Raw genomic sequence first — 17,227 nt, 5'->3', positions numbered from 1 at the left:
AGTCCACTTTGGATATGATGATGGAAAATATTCTACATGCTTGCTTCAGGAACGGGGGGTCGGGGGGGGGTGCGATTTAGATAAAAAACAGAACAAAGTGTGCGTATCTTTAAAAAAGAAGCAGGTAACAATCTCCACAACAAACTTAGATTTCCGTATTTTTTCAAGGAGAGGGCAATTCAGCATGGGAACGTAGTGAGTACAGTACTGAGGCTGACAATACATGGGCTACATATCGAGGGATACATATCTGTGCAATGGATTGATAATACAGGAATGGATGCTAATTATTACTAACTTTCAACCTGTATTTCATCCTTGGTAGGGCATCCTGATACCTTCAGTAATGTATGGTGGTGACACGATACTGCTTTTCTAACTGTATAATCCTTTACCTGCATTCTAAAAATCCATTTGTCAACTGGAAAGTGTGGTTATATAAACATAGGGAATTTTACATCTTAGCTTAGTTTTTGCATCAGTTAAATAGGAATAATAATGATTATAGTACTAAGTATGAGCAGGCATTAGCAGAACCATTTTGCAACTTAGTAAACTGACATATAGAGGTAAAGAAATTATAAACCATAGATAGATAAATAACACCAGTTTTTTGAGAGAACACAATTATAAAAGTTGATCTCAACAAATATTCACTTATACCTTCGGCATATAAGCAATTATATCCTCAATGCAAAAGGAAATTGGAATTCTTAGCCAGAATAAGATTATAAATTTAAGGTGTTAAAAAATCTCTTTTATTTATTAAGTTCTAATTATGGGTCTTTTTCTGAATTTACACCACATATTTTAAATTCCTTTATCCCTAGAATTTTTGGGGGGAGAAAAGTAATAAAAGCTTGTATTGCACATTGTTGCTGAGTTTTCACTTCTTAGTAGATGTCCAACATGAGGCATATTGCTCATCAATTCTGTCCCTCAAGTGTCCTCACCTGCAGAAATGGGGATTAGAATATCTGCCCTGTTGTAATCATAATGCCGTGAGAGTACAAGTTTTTATAAAAGCATAGGAAGGGCCGAGTGTGGTGGCTCACACCTGTAATCGAGCACTTTGGGAGGCCAATGCAGGTGGATCACCTGAGGTCAGGAGTTTGAGAACAGTCTGGCCAACATGGCAAAACCTCATCTCCACTAAAAGTACAAAAATTAGCCAGGTGTGGTGACAGGCACCTGTAATCCTAGCTACTTGGGAGGCTGAAGCAGGAGAATAGCTTGAACCCAAGAGGCAGAGGTTGCACTGAGCCAAGATCGCACCACTGCACTCCAGCCTGGGTGACAGGAGTGAGACTGCGTATCAAAAAAAAAAAAAAAAGAAAAAAAAAAGGGACTCAAGATGGCCAAATAGGAAAAGCTCCAGTCTACAGCTCCCAGCGTGAGTGATGCAGAAGACGGGTGATTTCTGCATTTGCAACTGAGGTACCAGGTTCATCTCACTGGGGAGTGCCAGACAGTGGGTGCAGGACAGTGGGTGCAGCGCACCATGCATGAGCCGAAGCAGAGCAAGGCATGGCCTCACCCGGGAAGTGCAAGGGGTCAGGGAATTCCCTTTCCTAGTCAAAGAAAGGGGTGACAGACGGCACCTGGAAAATCAGGTCACTCCCACCCTAATACTGCGCTTTTCCAATGGGCTTCACAAACGGCACACCAGGAGATTATATCCTGTACCTGGCTCAGAGGGTCCTATGCCCATAGAGCCTTGCTCATTGCTAGCACAGCAGTCTGATATCAAACTGCAAGGTGGCAGTGAGGCTGGGGAGGGGCGCCTGCCATTGCTCAGGCTTGAGTAGGTAAACAAAGCAGCCAGGAAGCTCGATCTGGGTGGAGCCCACCACAGCTCAAGGAGGCTTGCCTGGCTCTGTAGGCTCCACATCTGGGGGCAGGGCACAGACAAAAAAAAGACAGCAATAACCTCTGCAGAATTAAACGTCCCTGTCTGAGAGTTTGAAGAGAGCTGTGGTTCTCCCAGCACGCAGATTGAGATCTGAGAACGGGCAGACTGCCTCCTCAAGTGGGTGCCTGACCCCCAAGTAGCCTAACTGGGAGGCACACTCCAGTAGGGGAGGACTGACACCTCACACGGCTGGGTACTCCTCTGAGACAAAACTTCCAGAGGAACGATCAGGCAGCAGCATTTGTGGTTCACCAGTATCTGCTGTTCTGCAGCCGCCACTGCTGATACCCCGGCAAACAGGGTCTGGAGTGCACCTCCAGCAAACTCCAACAGACCTGCAGCTGAGGGTCCTGACTGTTAGAAGGAAAACTAACAAACAGAAAGGACATCCACACCAAAAACCCATCTGTACATCACCATCATCAAAGACCAAAGGTAGATAAAACCACAAGATGGGGAAAAACAGAGCAGAAAAACCAGAAACTCTAAAAATCAGAGCGCCTCTCCCCCTCCAAAGGAACGCAGTTCCTCACCAGCAACGGAACAAAGCTGGATGGAGAATGATTTTGACGAGTTTAGAGAGGAAGTCTTCAGAAGATCAAACTACTCTGAGCTAAAGGAGGAAGTTCGAACCAATGGCAAAGAAGTTAAAAACTTTGAAAAAAAAATTAGACAAACGGATAACTAGAATAACCAATGCAGAGAAGTCCTTAAAGGACCTGATGGAGCTGAAAACCACAGCATGAGAACTACGTGACGAATGCACAAGCCTCAGTAACCAATGCGATCAACTGGAAGAAAGGGTATCAGCAATGGAAGATGAAATGAATGAAATGAAGCATGAAGAGAAGTTTAGAGAAAAAAGAATAAAAAGAAACGAACAAAGCCTCCAAAAAATATGGGACTATGTGAAAAGACCAAATCTACATCTAACTGGTGTACCTGAAGGTGACAGGGAGAATGGAACCAAGTTGGAAAACACTCTGCAGGATATTATCCAGGAGAACTTCCCCAATCTAGCAAGGCAGGCCAACATTCACATTCAGGAAATGCAGAGAATGCCACAACGATACTCCTCGAGAAGAGCAATTCCAAGACACATAATTGTCAGATTCACCAAAGTTGAAAAGAAGGAAAAAAATGTTAAGGGCAGCCAGACAGAAAGGTTTAGTTACCCACAAAGGGAAGCCCATCAGACTAACAGCTGATCTCTCAGCAGAAACTCTACAAGCCAGAAGAGAGTGGGGACCAATATTCAACATTCTTAAAGAAAAGAATTTTCAACCCAGAATTTCATATCCAGCCAAACTAAGCTTCATAAGTGAAGGAGAAATAAAATACTTTACAGACAAGCAAATGCCGAGACATTTTGTCAATACTAGGCCTGCCCTAAAAGAGCTCCTGAAGGAAGCACTAAATATGGAAAGGAACAACCGGTACCAGCCACTGCAAAAACATGCCCAATTGTAAAGACCATCAAGGCTAGGAAGAAACTGCATCGAATAACCAGCAAAATAACCAGCTAACATCACAATAACAGGATCAAATTCACACATAACAATACTAACCTTAAATGTAAATGGGCTAAATGCTCCAATTAAAAGACACAGACTGGCAAATTGCATAAAGAATCAAGACCCATCAGTGTGCTGTATTCAGGAAACCCATCTCACGTGCAGAGACACACACAGGCTCAAAATAAAGGGATGGAGGAAGATGTACCAAGCAAATGGAAAACAAAAAAAGGCAGGGGTTACAATCCTAGTCTCGGATAAAACAGACTTTAAACCAACAAAGATCAAAAGAGACAAAGAAGGAAATTAAATAATGGTAAAGGGATTGATTCAACAAGAAGAACCAACTATCCTAAATATATATGCACCCAATACAGGAGCAACCAGATTCATAAAGCAAGTCCTTAGTGACCTACAAAGGGACTTAGACTCCCGCACAATAATAATAGGAGACTTTAACACCCCACTGTGAACATTAGACAGAACAACGAGACAGATAGTTAATAAGGATATCCAGGAATTGAACTCAGCTCTGCACCAAGCGGACCTAATAGACATCTACAGAACTCTCCACCCCAAATCAACAGAATATGCATTCTTTTCAGCACCACACCACACCTATTCCAAAATTGACCACATAGTTGGAAGTGAAACACTCCTCAGCAAATGTAAAAGAACAGGAATTATAACAAGCTGTCTCTCAGACCACAGTGCAATCAAACTAGAACTCAGGATTAAGAAACTCACTCAAAACCGCTCAACTACATGGAGACTGAACAACCTGCTCCTGAATGACTATTGGGTACATAACAAAATGAAGGCAGAAAAAAAGATGTTCTTTGAAACCAACAAGAACAAAGATACAACATAGCAGAATCTCTGGGACACATTTAAAGCAGTGTGTAGAGGGAAATTTATAGCACTAAATGCCCACAAGACAAAGCAGGAAAGATCTAAAATTGACACCCTAACATCACAATTGAAAGAACTAGAGAGGCAAGAGAAAACACATTCAAAAGCTAGCAGAAGGCAAGAAATAACTAAGATCAGAGCAGAAGTGTAAGAAATAGAGACACAAAAAACCCTTCAAAAAATCAATGAATCTTTTGAAAAAATCAACAAAATTGATAGACCGCTAGCAAGACTAATAAAGAAGAAAAGAGAGAAGAATCAAATCGATGCAATAAAAAATGAAAAAGGGGATATCACCACTGATCCCACAGGAATACAAACTACCATCAGAGAATACTATAAACAACTCTACGCAAATAAACTAGAAAATCTAGAAGAAATGGATAAATTCCTTGACACATACACTCTCCCAAGACTAAACCAGGAAGAAATTGAATCTCTGAATAGACCAATAATAGGCTCTGAAATTGAGGCAATAATTAACAGCTTACCAACCAAAAAAGTTCCAGGACCAGATGGATTCACAGCCAAATTCTATCAGAGGTACCAGGAGGAACTGGTACCATTCTTTCTGAAACTATTCCAATCGATAGAAAAAGAGAGAATCCTCCCTAACTCATTTTATGAGGCCAGCATCATCCTGATACCAAAGCCTGGCAGAGACACAACAAAAAAAAAGAGAATTTCAGACCAATATCCTTCATGAACATTGATGCAAAAATCCTCAATAAAATACAGGCAAACTGAATCCAGCAACACATCAAAAAGCTTATCCACCATGATCAAGTGGGCTTCATCCCTGGGATGCAAGTCTGGTTCTACATATGAAAATCAATAAATGTAATCCAGCATATAAACAGAACCAAAGACAAAAACCACATGATTATCTCAATAGATGCAGAAAAGGCCTTTGACAAAATTCAACAACCCTTCATGCTAAAAACCCTCAATAAATTAGGTATTGATGGGACATACCTCAAAATAATAAGAGCAATCTATGACAAACCCACAGCCAATATCATACTGAATGGACAAAATCTGGAAGCACTCCCTTTGAAAACTGGCACAAGACAGGGATGCCCTCTCTCACCACTCCTATTCAATATAGTGTTAGAAGTTCTGGCCAGGGCAATCAGGCAGGAGAAGGAAATAAAGGGCATTCAATTAGGAAAAGAGAAAGTCAAATTGTCCCTGTTTGCAGATGACATGATTGTATATCTAGAAAACCCCATTGTCTCAGCCCAAAATCTCCTTAAGCTGATAAGCAACTTCAGCACAGTCTCAGGATACAAAATCAATGTGCAAAAATCATAAGCATTCTTATACACCAATAACAGACAAACAGAGAGCCAAATCATGAGTGAACTCCCATTCACAATGGCTTCAAAGAGGATAAAATACCTAGGAATCCAACTTACAAGGGATGTGAAGGACCTCTTCAAGGAGAACTACAAACCACTGCTCAATGAAATAAAAGAGGATACAAACAAATGGAAGAACATTCCATGCTCATGGGTAGGAAGAATCAATATCGTGAAAATGGCCATACTGCCCAAGGTAATTTATAGATTCAATGCCATTCCCATCAAGCTACCAATGACTTTCTTCACAGAATTGGAAAAAACTACTTTAAAGTTTATATGGAACCAAAAAAGAGCCGGCATTGCCAAGTCAATCCTAAGCCAAAAGAACAAAGCTGGAGGCATCATGCTACCTGACTTCAAAATATACTACAAGGCTACAGTAACCAAAACATCATGGTACTGGTACCAAAACAGAGATATAAACCAATGGAACAGAACAGAGCCCTCAGAAATAATGCTGCATATCTACAACTATCTGATCTTTGACAAACCTGACAAAAACAAGCAATGGGGAAAGGATTCCCTATTTAATCAACGGTGCTGGGAAAACTGGCTAGCCATATGTAGAAAGCTGAAACTGGATCCCTTCCTTACACCTTATACAAAAATTAATTCAAGATGGATTAAAGACTTACATGTTAGACCTAAAACCATAAAAACCCTAGAAGAAAACCTAGGCAATACCATTCAGGACATAGGCGTGGGCAAGGACTTCATGTCTAAAACACCAAAAGCAATGGCAACAAAAGCCAAAATTGACAAATGGGATCTAATTAAACTAAAGAGCTTCTGCACAGCAAAAGAAACTACCATCAGAGTGAACAGGAAACCTACAGAATGGGAGAAAATTTTTGCAACCTACTCATCTGACAAAGGGCTAATATCCAGAATCTACAATGAACTCAAACAAATTTACAAGAAAAAAACAAACAACCCCATCAAAAAGTGGGCAGAGGGTATGAACAGACACTTCTTAAAAGAAGACATTTATGCAGCCAAAAAACACATGAAGAAATGCTCATCATCACTGGCCATCAGAGAAATGCAAATCAAAACCACAGTGAGATACCATCTCACACCAGTTAGAATGGCCATCATTAAAAAGTCAGGAAACAACAAGTGCTGGAGAGGTTGTGGAGAAATAGGAACACTTTTACACTGTTGGTGGGACTGTAAACTAGTTCAACCATTGTGGAAGTTGGTGTGGCGATTCCTCAGGGATCTAGAACTAGAAATACCATTTGACCCAGTCATCCCATTACTGGGTATACACCCAAAGGATTATAAATCATGGTGTTAGAAAGACACAATGCACACATATGTTTACTGCAGCACTATTCACAATAGCAAAGACTTGGAACCAACCTAAATGTCCAACAATGATAGACTGGATTAAGAAAATGTGGCACATATACACCATGGAATACTATGCAGCCATAAAAATGATGAGTTCATGTCCTTTGTAGGGACATGGATGAAGCTGGAAACCATCATTCTCAGCAAACTATTGCAAGGACGAAAAACCAAACACCGCATGTTCTCACTCATAGGTGGGAATTGAACAATGAGAACGCATGGACACAGGTAGGGGAACATCAGACACCGGGGACTGTTGTGGGGTGGGGGGAGGGATAGCATTAGGAGATATACCTAATGCTAAATGAGGAGTTAATGGGTGCAGCACACCAACATGGCACATGTATACATATGTAACAAACCTGCACATTGTACACATGTACCCTAAAACTTAAGTATCATAATAATAATAAAAAAAGTAAAAAAGCATAGGAAGTATGTAAACTACATGTTATACAGATGGACTTTTTTTGCGTGCCCTTATAAATTTAAATATATATAACCTATACATTAACACATATGCATAAATATAATTTTCAACACTTTTAATTTCGAAAGATGCAGCATGTTTTGTGCAACATAGATTTATTTTGTATGACATGTTTTCTATGTGATGAAAAAGAGGGAGATTATGTCAGTATAATGCACCGTCATAGTGGTGCAGGCACAGCCTTTCCCAAGGTATTAATGTCTAGAGGAAATCATAGCCACATTTTCTTATAAGTAAGGAAAAATCCTTAGCAATATATTGGAACCTTAATAAAAAAAGCTAAAAATCAATGGAAGCACTTTTTTAGGGTGAGTTGCGGCTGATCTAGCAACTTACAATTGATTATGCTTCCTCCTTGTTACTGAGGGACAGGTGACAACTGAGAGCTCTAAACATAGAGGCTACAAAGACGTGGACTCAAACAGTGGATTAATGGAGAAGGCTACAGCTAATCAGGTTTATAATTTTGATTAAAATGGCATGATAAAAATGAGAAAAAACGGCTATAAGAGAATGCCCTCAAAGAGGAAGAACAAGTGCTAAACTCCGAGGCTGAAAATGACTGAATGATTCCAAATCAAAACGTTGATTAAAACTTTACTATGTTAATAACAATTGTATTATTTGGGTTGTGGTTTTCTTTTAAAAACACAATAATTATTAGTTTCTTCCCAAGTTTTATATCTCCTAGAAGCCCTGTCATTTTTAGTAGGGAACTTTGCACATTACTTGTTGCTCAAAAATATATGTGTGTTGGACTAGAAAAGCCTGGAGCTCTGGCCTCACCTTCCACCATCATAGACACACTTTGACTTACATGCTACACAGCCTTACATAATTCATAATGTACTGTTTTTATATATAAGTCAAAAGGGAAGAATATATTATTTAGAAAATCCTGGAATAACATAATGCCATTGATGTATTCCTCTGATGTGGAGCTGTGTGGGATTACCAAGAAAGAATACCCTATATCTTGGTATTTTTAACTTCACCTTTCAAAGTCATGTTAAACTAGTAATATAGTTAATATTATATCCTAATATGTTTTTTCTTAGAAACACATAATTAAAACAGAAAAAGAAATTGATTTCAATATGAATTACCCTTACATTAATGACTACATTTATATGACCATCTAAAACTAAGAACTTTGTAAATTAAGAAGTTTGATATTTCTTATAAAAAGTATTCAGTAGTATATCTGTAAATATATCATATACATGTAAGTTTTAAATAGGCACTATTAATAAGCCCATATCATTCATATGAAACCATATTATATCATTCATATAATTCTGTGAATCCATGCATATCTAAAATCTATGTTAACAGAAGATCTAAAATGGCATGTGTGTTTCTGTGTGTGCCTATACATACATATATATGTATACACACACACACACACACACACACATATATATACACATATATACACAATATATATTCCAGTTAAAATAAACACCAAACGAATATTATAGCTTAGGCATTATCTATAAATTTATCTAAATTTGGGTTTTTCCCCCATGTCACCTTCTTAATACAGCAACTTTGAGTTTGTACAACTTTAAATAGTGGTAAGAAATTAACGCTGACATTTAAGATGCATTATCTACAAATTGTGAAAGAACAAGTTTAAATAGGTTCAGGAAAAAAATTGAAACAAATGATCACCTTCTCCCCTTCTATTAACAAGATTAAATGCCGTTGCCTTTTTTTCTTCTTAATCATTTTCTGTGTATTACAGTGTGGGTACATTCTCCATCCATTTAAATGACGAAGATACAAAAATGATAAACCTAAAATTTAAGCTTTGAACCTCATTATATGGCAAAGCAATAATAATCACTCTTTGAGACAAACATTAATATCAACAAGCTATCTCTTTCATCCACATCAGATGGTATATGTACTATTTTTGCAAGAAACTGAGGGTAAAAGTAGATGTGTATTTGGCATGAACAAATAGAAGATCAAATGATGTTAGAGGTTATTGGAATATATATGTCTTCATCCTTGGGAAACAAAATGAACCCACCTCTGACAATCTGATCTGCTAAAACACTAGGAATCTATGAAACAAATATAGAGTAGAAAAGACTTCCCACAAAGTGAACATTTTGATGAAAATTCAGAATTTTATTAAATAATCTGAGCTGAGAATTTGATCTCTCTTGTGGAATATTCATGAACTCAGTCATGATTTCTATAATCAATACTTTACACCAAAGCATTAACATAGTGCATGTGGAAAATGTTATATTCCAGAAATTATTATAAACTGTTCAGTGGAAAGAAGAAAAGTTCGTAAGAATTTGGTGGTAGAGAAGCTTCTTCTGATTCAAGTCATCATTCTTTGATAATATGCCAATAATTATCATAATACGGTGGACTATGTACGCAGGCAGCATTGGGTAATACAGCAGAGGTTTTAATATAGAAAATAGATATATAAAACTTGAGTCCAAACCCTAACTTTTCCTGATTATGAACTTGGGGGAACATATACATGACCTATTTTAGTTATAGTTTCCTTGTGTTAAAATGAGGACAGTAGTATTCACCTTGGATGATTTATATAAGGATGAAATATGATGTCTACATATTCTCAGCAAGACACTCTTTGCACAATAACAATAAACAGTAGCTAATATCAATTCTTATTATCTTAAGCTCAGTAAAAAAATTGTAAAAAGAAACAGTGAAGAGACAGCATGAAAATCGATCAATATTCAGCCCTATCCAGAAAGACTGTAAGAGATATTAGAAACTCGTGTCTCATTCTACTGAGTGGGAAACTAAATTGCAGAGAAATGGACCCATACAGAAGTCAATTACAAACTCACAAATCATTTATTTCTCCATTTCCCCATCTCAACTTAATTGATTCTTGAGGACAGACTCAGGGCTCATTGATTTGTTTACTTATTCATTGATGTATTCATATATTCATTCATTTATTCTATCAAATAATGCTCCAGTTAGTATGTTATGGCAAAACTATTCAAAAGGAATTGGCAGTTTAACAGAAGAGAAAGCAAAGTAAATGTTGTAATCTGGTATGGTTACATGTTTGTAATAGTGGTGTGCATAAAGTTATCTGGAAGTGTGTCTGGGAGTCTTAAGAGAACTTCCCCAGGTGGGCAGGCAAACTCAGGGCACTGGGGAGACTATGTGAAAACACAAGTGATGATTGAAGTGGTGGTGTTCCCCAGAACAAAGCAGTCTATCTGAAGGATGGAATTTCTCTTTGGGGGTGGCTGATGTGAGATAAAAACGAAGACAAAAATAGAAAATATATCATGAAGACTGTTATGTAGTGTGAGGGAAAACGCAGATCTTTAATCAATGATGAATGAATAATGAGAGGATTTTAGATAGGAGGGTTACATTCTCAGATATGGATTCATATCTGAGAATGTAGTTCAACCTAGCAGCAGAGTGGAAAAGCAACTAAAAGAGGGAGAGAGCAAAAAGCAATAAACTAAAGAAAAGGAAGTGTAAGTAGAGAATAGCATAGCAGGTTAGAGTTCAATCATCCAGATAGGATGTCTGACTGGTCTGAAGCTTGATGCTAATTACAATATTAAACAATATTTCAAGTTGTTTGAGGAAATGAAATGTGTGTATAACAGACCAGCAATGATGTTATCTTGACTGTTGGATATTAATCACTGAATATATTGCCTCATTGTAAATGATCAGTTACTTATATCATGCTGTTTAAAAGAATACTTATATAGAAAACAGATCACTTTTACCAAGATGACCAAATTATAGGATTCTGATACACAGAACATTCAGTGATGAGACTGTAGATAAAAATGAATAATGCTCTCCTGTTAGAATGACCTGATCCAGAGGCTGACAGAGGAGGAGAATGGAAGAAAGCTCCAGGAAGATAAGACTTGATGGATGATCATGAATTTCTTGGGATTTCAAGGAAGACGAATTCAGAGAAAGCAAAGAACGTCATGGAGGCAGGATAGCATATGTTGCATTCTGTAAATTAATATAACCTGTTGAACATTTACTGCCTCCCTTATTAGACCTTTAACGAGTGTGGCAAGATAACTTGAGCATGAAAAAGTAGAAAATGGGAAGAGGTGACGGGCCCTTGGTACTGAACTAAACTCCTGAGCTGATGCTGCTCCTCTTCAGATGGACAGAAAATAAAAACAAAAACAAAAATCCCTTCTTTTTAAATAACAGTACAACTTTCTGGATTGCTTTTACCAGCATCTAAGCATATTAGATTCATATTTATTTATTTACCAAATGAACGTCTGCAGCTGCAGGGCATTTTCCACAACACCTTCAGCCTTGGCACTATTTGGTAATTACAGGATAGTCAGTAAGTTCTGTGTATTAGGCATTGAGGAGATAGACTGAACAAACCCAAATAACTATTATAGACTTCAAGATGCTTGCAATCTCGTTATCTCCCCATAGCCATTAACATGGCTTCTCATATGTAAAAGCAATGTGGTAGATGTGTATGGTATTAAATTACATAAACATGAGTAGGAAGTAAGAATAATATTAAAAAAGAACAATATGACGTTATAAGAGCTGGAATGAATATAGATGTGTATAGAATAAGTTTAAAAATGAATAAGGTCTCCGGGTCCTTAAGGGATCCCTATAATGTTAAACAGAAAGGCAGGAGTAAAACAAGTAGGCACTTGAAGGGAGAATTGGAGGAGTTGTTCAGAAAAAGGGGATCATGACTCCATAGAGACCACAGCAAACTCAGGTCACTGAGATCCATCTGTGGTGCCAACGCTTCTTAGATTTTTCATTACGGTAAAAATATTCTACAGTAAAAATATTTATGTGGTGTGTACTCCATCCCACATACTCTTTTTAATGTGACATTGACATTGATCTTTGATTCACTTACATTTTAAATGTTATGAGATTAAATTTGAGTTTCAAAACATATGACCAAGCAAGGGAGGTCAGAGGACCATTTCTTTTGAAGATCCATAATGGAGATTGAGCAGAAGTGGGTTCCAAATTGCCAGAGGCCACTTTCTTCCAGGGCAGTCTTTCTTTCAGCCACTCAGGTGCTTGCTGCAACCTGACGCTAACTCATGCATTCATTATATAATTCCTTGGATGTAAACCCATCTCTACAGACGAAGAAATGGCTCATACTCTGTTGGCTACCAGATATATGGCACAAAATAGCAATAAAGTACTGACACCAAAATCACTGAATGACCTCTTAGACTCATTTAAATAATAGTCACTCTATTGTTCATCACTGTCTAATTGCTCATTTGTGAAAAAAATAATAATTATTATTACTTTTAGAATGGGAAGTCAATTTGTCACTGAAAACAGTTTTTAAGCTTGAGAAAAAATATGGCTTTAAATTATGGGCAGTTTTTAAAATTCTTAAAAAACACTTTCTACTTTTGCTATTCTGACCCTTATACGTTTCCAAGCATAGTGTTTTAGAAATAATCATGCAATTTAAAAGAATAGATCACATTTTAAGTATAAATTTTAAAAAAAGAAATTCTCCTTTTGGATTTTGTAAGTCACATTCTGTGAAGCTTTCGATAATTTCCCTCTAAAACCCGAAAGTGTGGATAATGTCAATTAATATTTAGTATAAACAATATATAACTATATATAACAAAGTATAACTAGAAATGATTTAATACTCATTTTCATTCTTCCTGTATCAACCAAAAAAGTAGCAAAGTAAATTCTATGGGTCTGACTGCACTATTTTATCTATTTCAGTAGTGTCTGTCTATTGAATAACTTTATGGGCATTAAATTACACATTAAATATTTATATTAATCACATTAAATACTTAAAAATACTATTATCCATATTAGGTTGGCAGAAAAGCAATTGCAGTTTTTGCATTTATAAGTAATGCAATTACTTATAATTTTGCCATTTATAATAACTGCAATTACTTTTACACCATACTAATAATAATTATGATTCTGCTTACGATTTATTAAAGACTATCTGCAAGTGCTTATGCTCTACCAAACACAATGGTAATATATTTAAATATAAATATTATCCCATGTTATTTTCTCCAATTTATTTATAAGGCAACAGAAGATTCGAAAAATTCAGCAGTGTATTGTTAAATCTCAGCACTCCAACTTGAACCCAGTCCTACCTGACTCCAAAACCAGCATTTTGCTCCAAAATCCTACTTCTCAAAAAAACGCCAAGTACCCTTTGCCAATAAGCGAAGTCTTCAAATTGGTTTCTTGTGTAGGTCCTTATATTCCTCTTATAAACTAAAAATCAACCAGAACAAAACACAAGTCTGATGCCCAGATGAGCCAGTTAGCTTTTCTGTTTCAGAAAACAAAGAGATTCTGTTAACTCTTATTTGGTTTTCCCCCTATGTATGACGCTGCCCTACAGCAGGTGGATACGCAAGTGGGCATAATTATCTACACATTCGTCTGCATAAATGTCATGCTTCAAGGGCAGTCAGTTCTTTTATCTTCCATTTTGTAGGTCATCACATACAGAGGGATGCCTAGGATGTGCCTGAGGGATGTCCCTTTCCTTGAGAAAGTTTATTTTTCAGTGAATCAAAAGAACATTTCCTTTTACCAAAGGGAGATGTGACTGACATAGAAGATGGGGTTGATTTTTGCTTTCTTTTTGTCTCGTTTTAGTGCCTTAAACATTCTTCCTCAATAAATCATACATACAGTTAAAATAGAGCAGAAGAAACTAGGTAAAAAAGATGAGAAAAAAACACAATGAATTAAGAAACAGCAAATAAGAACTTCCTCAGGGAGATATTAAGAACTTTCAGAGCTTTCTGGCTCTTAGGGACAAGGGAGAAAAGTTTAGATATGAGAAACTACATAAAGCTCAATAATTAGAATTAGAAATGAACACTGGAGTGAGAGAGAAAATTAAATATTATATTATTTCTCTATTATGTGGTTTGTTAAAGGGACAAATTGCCTGTATATATTAAAATATCTAAATAAAATAAATTCAATCTATACAAAAAAGAATTATAATCCCAATAATTATAAGAATCATATGTGTTTGGCACTGTTTAAGGGACTTTATTTGTTGTATTTCACTCAATCTACAAAGCAGTCTTAAAACACAGGTTGAGCTGTAATGATTGTTTTATATTTAGAGAAACTTAGCCTTGTAAGAGGTTAAGGAACTTGCCCAAGGACACACAGCTAATAAATGGCAAAACTAGAATTTGAACCCAGGAAACCCGATTCCACAGACTGAATACTTATCCACTATACTCAGTGATCATAATAAGCAATGCTATTTTCATATTTACTATTTCTAAGTATTATATCTAAATAAAATATTATATCTAAAGATATAATTTTAGACAGTTTTAAGCACTATTATATCAATATGCTACCTGAGCATATTAATAAGGCAAATAACGTATAACTCTCAGGAATACAATGCTAAATCAATATCAAGTTAGTTATGCATTAGATGTTAGGGGCCTCAGTGCCTAATACTATATAGTCATGATATAGCCTTACAAAATGTACAAAGATATTTAACTTCAAAGTAAATTTCAAAGATAAAAAAAAACTTGAGTCAAGTTTTCTGAGCATGGGAGCAGCTTCTGCAGGCCATGTATGCAGGAGGAAAAATCGATAGGAGTGATACAAACATAACCCATGTTTTTGGCAGTGGAATTACATGTTCCACAATGTTGCATAAACAACTGATAAAGAACACAGGGCTTGAGTAGTTGCTAAGCAGACACCCACAAATCAAACTATTTAGTGTCATTATTCCTGGCAGTAGCACCAAACTGCATGTGGGATGCAAGAAGTTCAAAAAAATTTACACATCCTTATACATGATTTAGTGATGGACTCCTAGAGGCATTTAGACAACAGACAGCTGCCCTGGTTACCTACACACATAGGACTTCTCTTGTTTATTGAATCAAATGTTGTCATGTGAGACATAAAAATATAAAATCTTTAGATTCCTTTATTTCAAAAACAAACAAAATACTTACATTATTAACAGAAGAGCATACTGGTTTCGGTCCATAAAATCTTTGGGAAGGGACAACTGTAAAGGAAGTTCTTTTAAAGAAAGAGCAAAATATTAAAGATGGAGAGTCATTTACAGGTAAAACTATAAGACGCAGAGAAAGTTGTTCTTGAATAACATAGCATGCACAAAACTTTACCATAGTCGTCAATATGAAGAATTTTAATTTCTGGCTTTCCTATCTTCTTCTTCAGGATAGCTTCCTTCAGCATAGAATTACTTTCCAATATAAAATATTCTGTAAACCAAAAAGGGTAGTGTAAATAGCTAACTCCTATGCATTAAACAAGAATCAGCATGACACAACAAAAAATTATCCAGTTGTTACCCTTTGGCAGGCACTGTGCTGATTAACTCATCACTTCTCTTCTGAATTACTACAACAGTTTTCTAAGTGAGCTTCATTATGCCAGTAAAACTTTTTCATTTGCTTCTATATTAAATTTATCATTTACGTTTTCAAAATGCAAATCTGATCATATCGTTAACCTGCTTAAGAATATTTTAGCAAAATACAAGATTATCTAGCACCAAATGAGGTGAGATTCACAATATCTAGGTACCTATATCAATTAAAAGGGATACAGAAACACAGGATGAGGACACCTGTACTGTATAGTTCAGGTATATAATAAGGTACAAAAAGCATGAGCATGTTATATATTTCTAAAAATAAAAACTGCAGAATCTGAAATACATGAAAATTATATGATCTGAGATGAAAATATACTGGGTGATATTAATAAAATATTAGGCACTGCAGAAGAAAAGAGTAATGACCCTGAAAATATAGTAATAGAGAAATATCGAAAATGAAACATCAAAAAATTTGATAAAACATGAAGTGGACATCAGTAACTTGCTGGAATTTTGATGCACATGCATTGTATTAAATTTGTAGATCTATTTGGAGAGACTTTACATCATAAAAATAGTGAGCCTTTTAATCCATAAATATATATACACTCATATATGTGTTTGCATATGTATACATATTATATACATATATATCCATGTGCACATATTGTATACATATATATATATGTCTGTGTCTGTGGAAATTTGAGACTTTAATTTCTCCCAGCAGTATTATATAGATTTATAGAGGAGGTATTTATTTTTATTACATTTATTCCTAGATAATCCATGGATTTTTGATGTTACTTTAAACAGCATTTTAAAAATACTCTTAAATCTTGAATTTTCGTTGATGAAATAGTTGAATTTTGTGTATTGGACTACAGATGTAACCATGATAAATTCACTTATCTTCAATAGTTTATTGTGTGTATGTTCCACAATTTTTTGTATCCTTGCTTTTTGTTTTGTACACAGTATGTCTTCTGCAAATAAACACGGTTTTGCTGCATATATTTCTTTGTCTTACCCCCTATTTTACTGACTAAGTCCTCTACTACTATGTTGCACAGAAGGAGTGAGAACATTCTTGACTTTCCCAGTCCTCAGGGAGAAGCATCATTCTCTCACCATTAAGCATGATGTCAGCTGTAGTATTTTTACAGACATCATTCATGAGGTTCAGGAATTTCTTTTCTATCTTATCTTGATTAGGAATTACTATTGATTCATTATTATTATTGTTTGCCAAAATTTTCAATTTTT

General features: G+C 36.1%; 1 protein-coding gene across 3 annotated transcripts in view; it reads right to left on the bottom strand.

Annotated features, from left to right (window-relative positions):
- The window catches only part of DPP10 (dipeptidyl peptidase like 10), a 712,528-nt gene that overhangs the window by 39,489 nt on the left and 655,812 nt on the right, over nucleotides 1-17,227 (bottom strand). For all 3 annotated transcript variants that reach the window (XM_032146023.2, XM_058434272.1, XM_032146025.2), the window contains 2 exons: nucleotides 15,744-15,842; nucleotides 15,567-15,636 (listed from right to left, as the gene is read on the bottom strand). In XM_032146023.2, coding sequence (XP_032001914.1) covers nucleotides 15,567-15,636; nucleotides 15,744-15,842 — 169 coding nt within the window. The remainder of the gene's footprint in view (nucleotides 1-15,566; nucleotides 15,637-15,743; nucleotides 15,843-17,227) is intronic.

This window comes from Hylobates moloch, unplaced genomic scaffold (genome assembly GCF_009828535.3).
Source record: "Hylobates moloch isolate HMO894 unplaced genomic scaffold, HMol_V3 SCAFFOLD_24, whole genome shotgun sequence".
Lineage (NCBI taxonomy): Eukaryota > Metazoa > Chordata > Mammalia > Primates > Hylobatidae > Hylobates > Hylobates moloch.
This window is presented reverse-complemented; position numbering and strand designations above follow the sequence as displayed.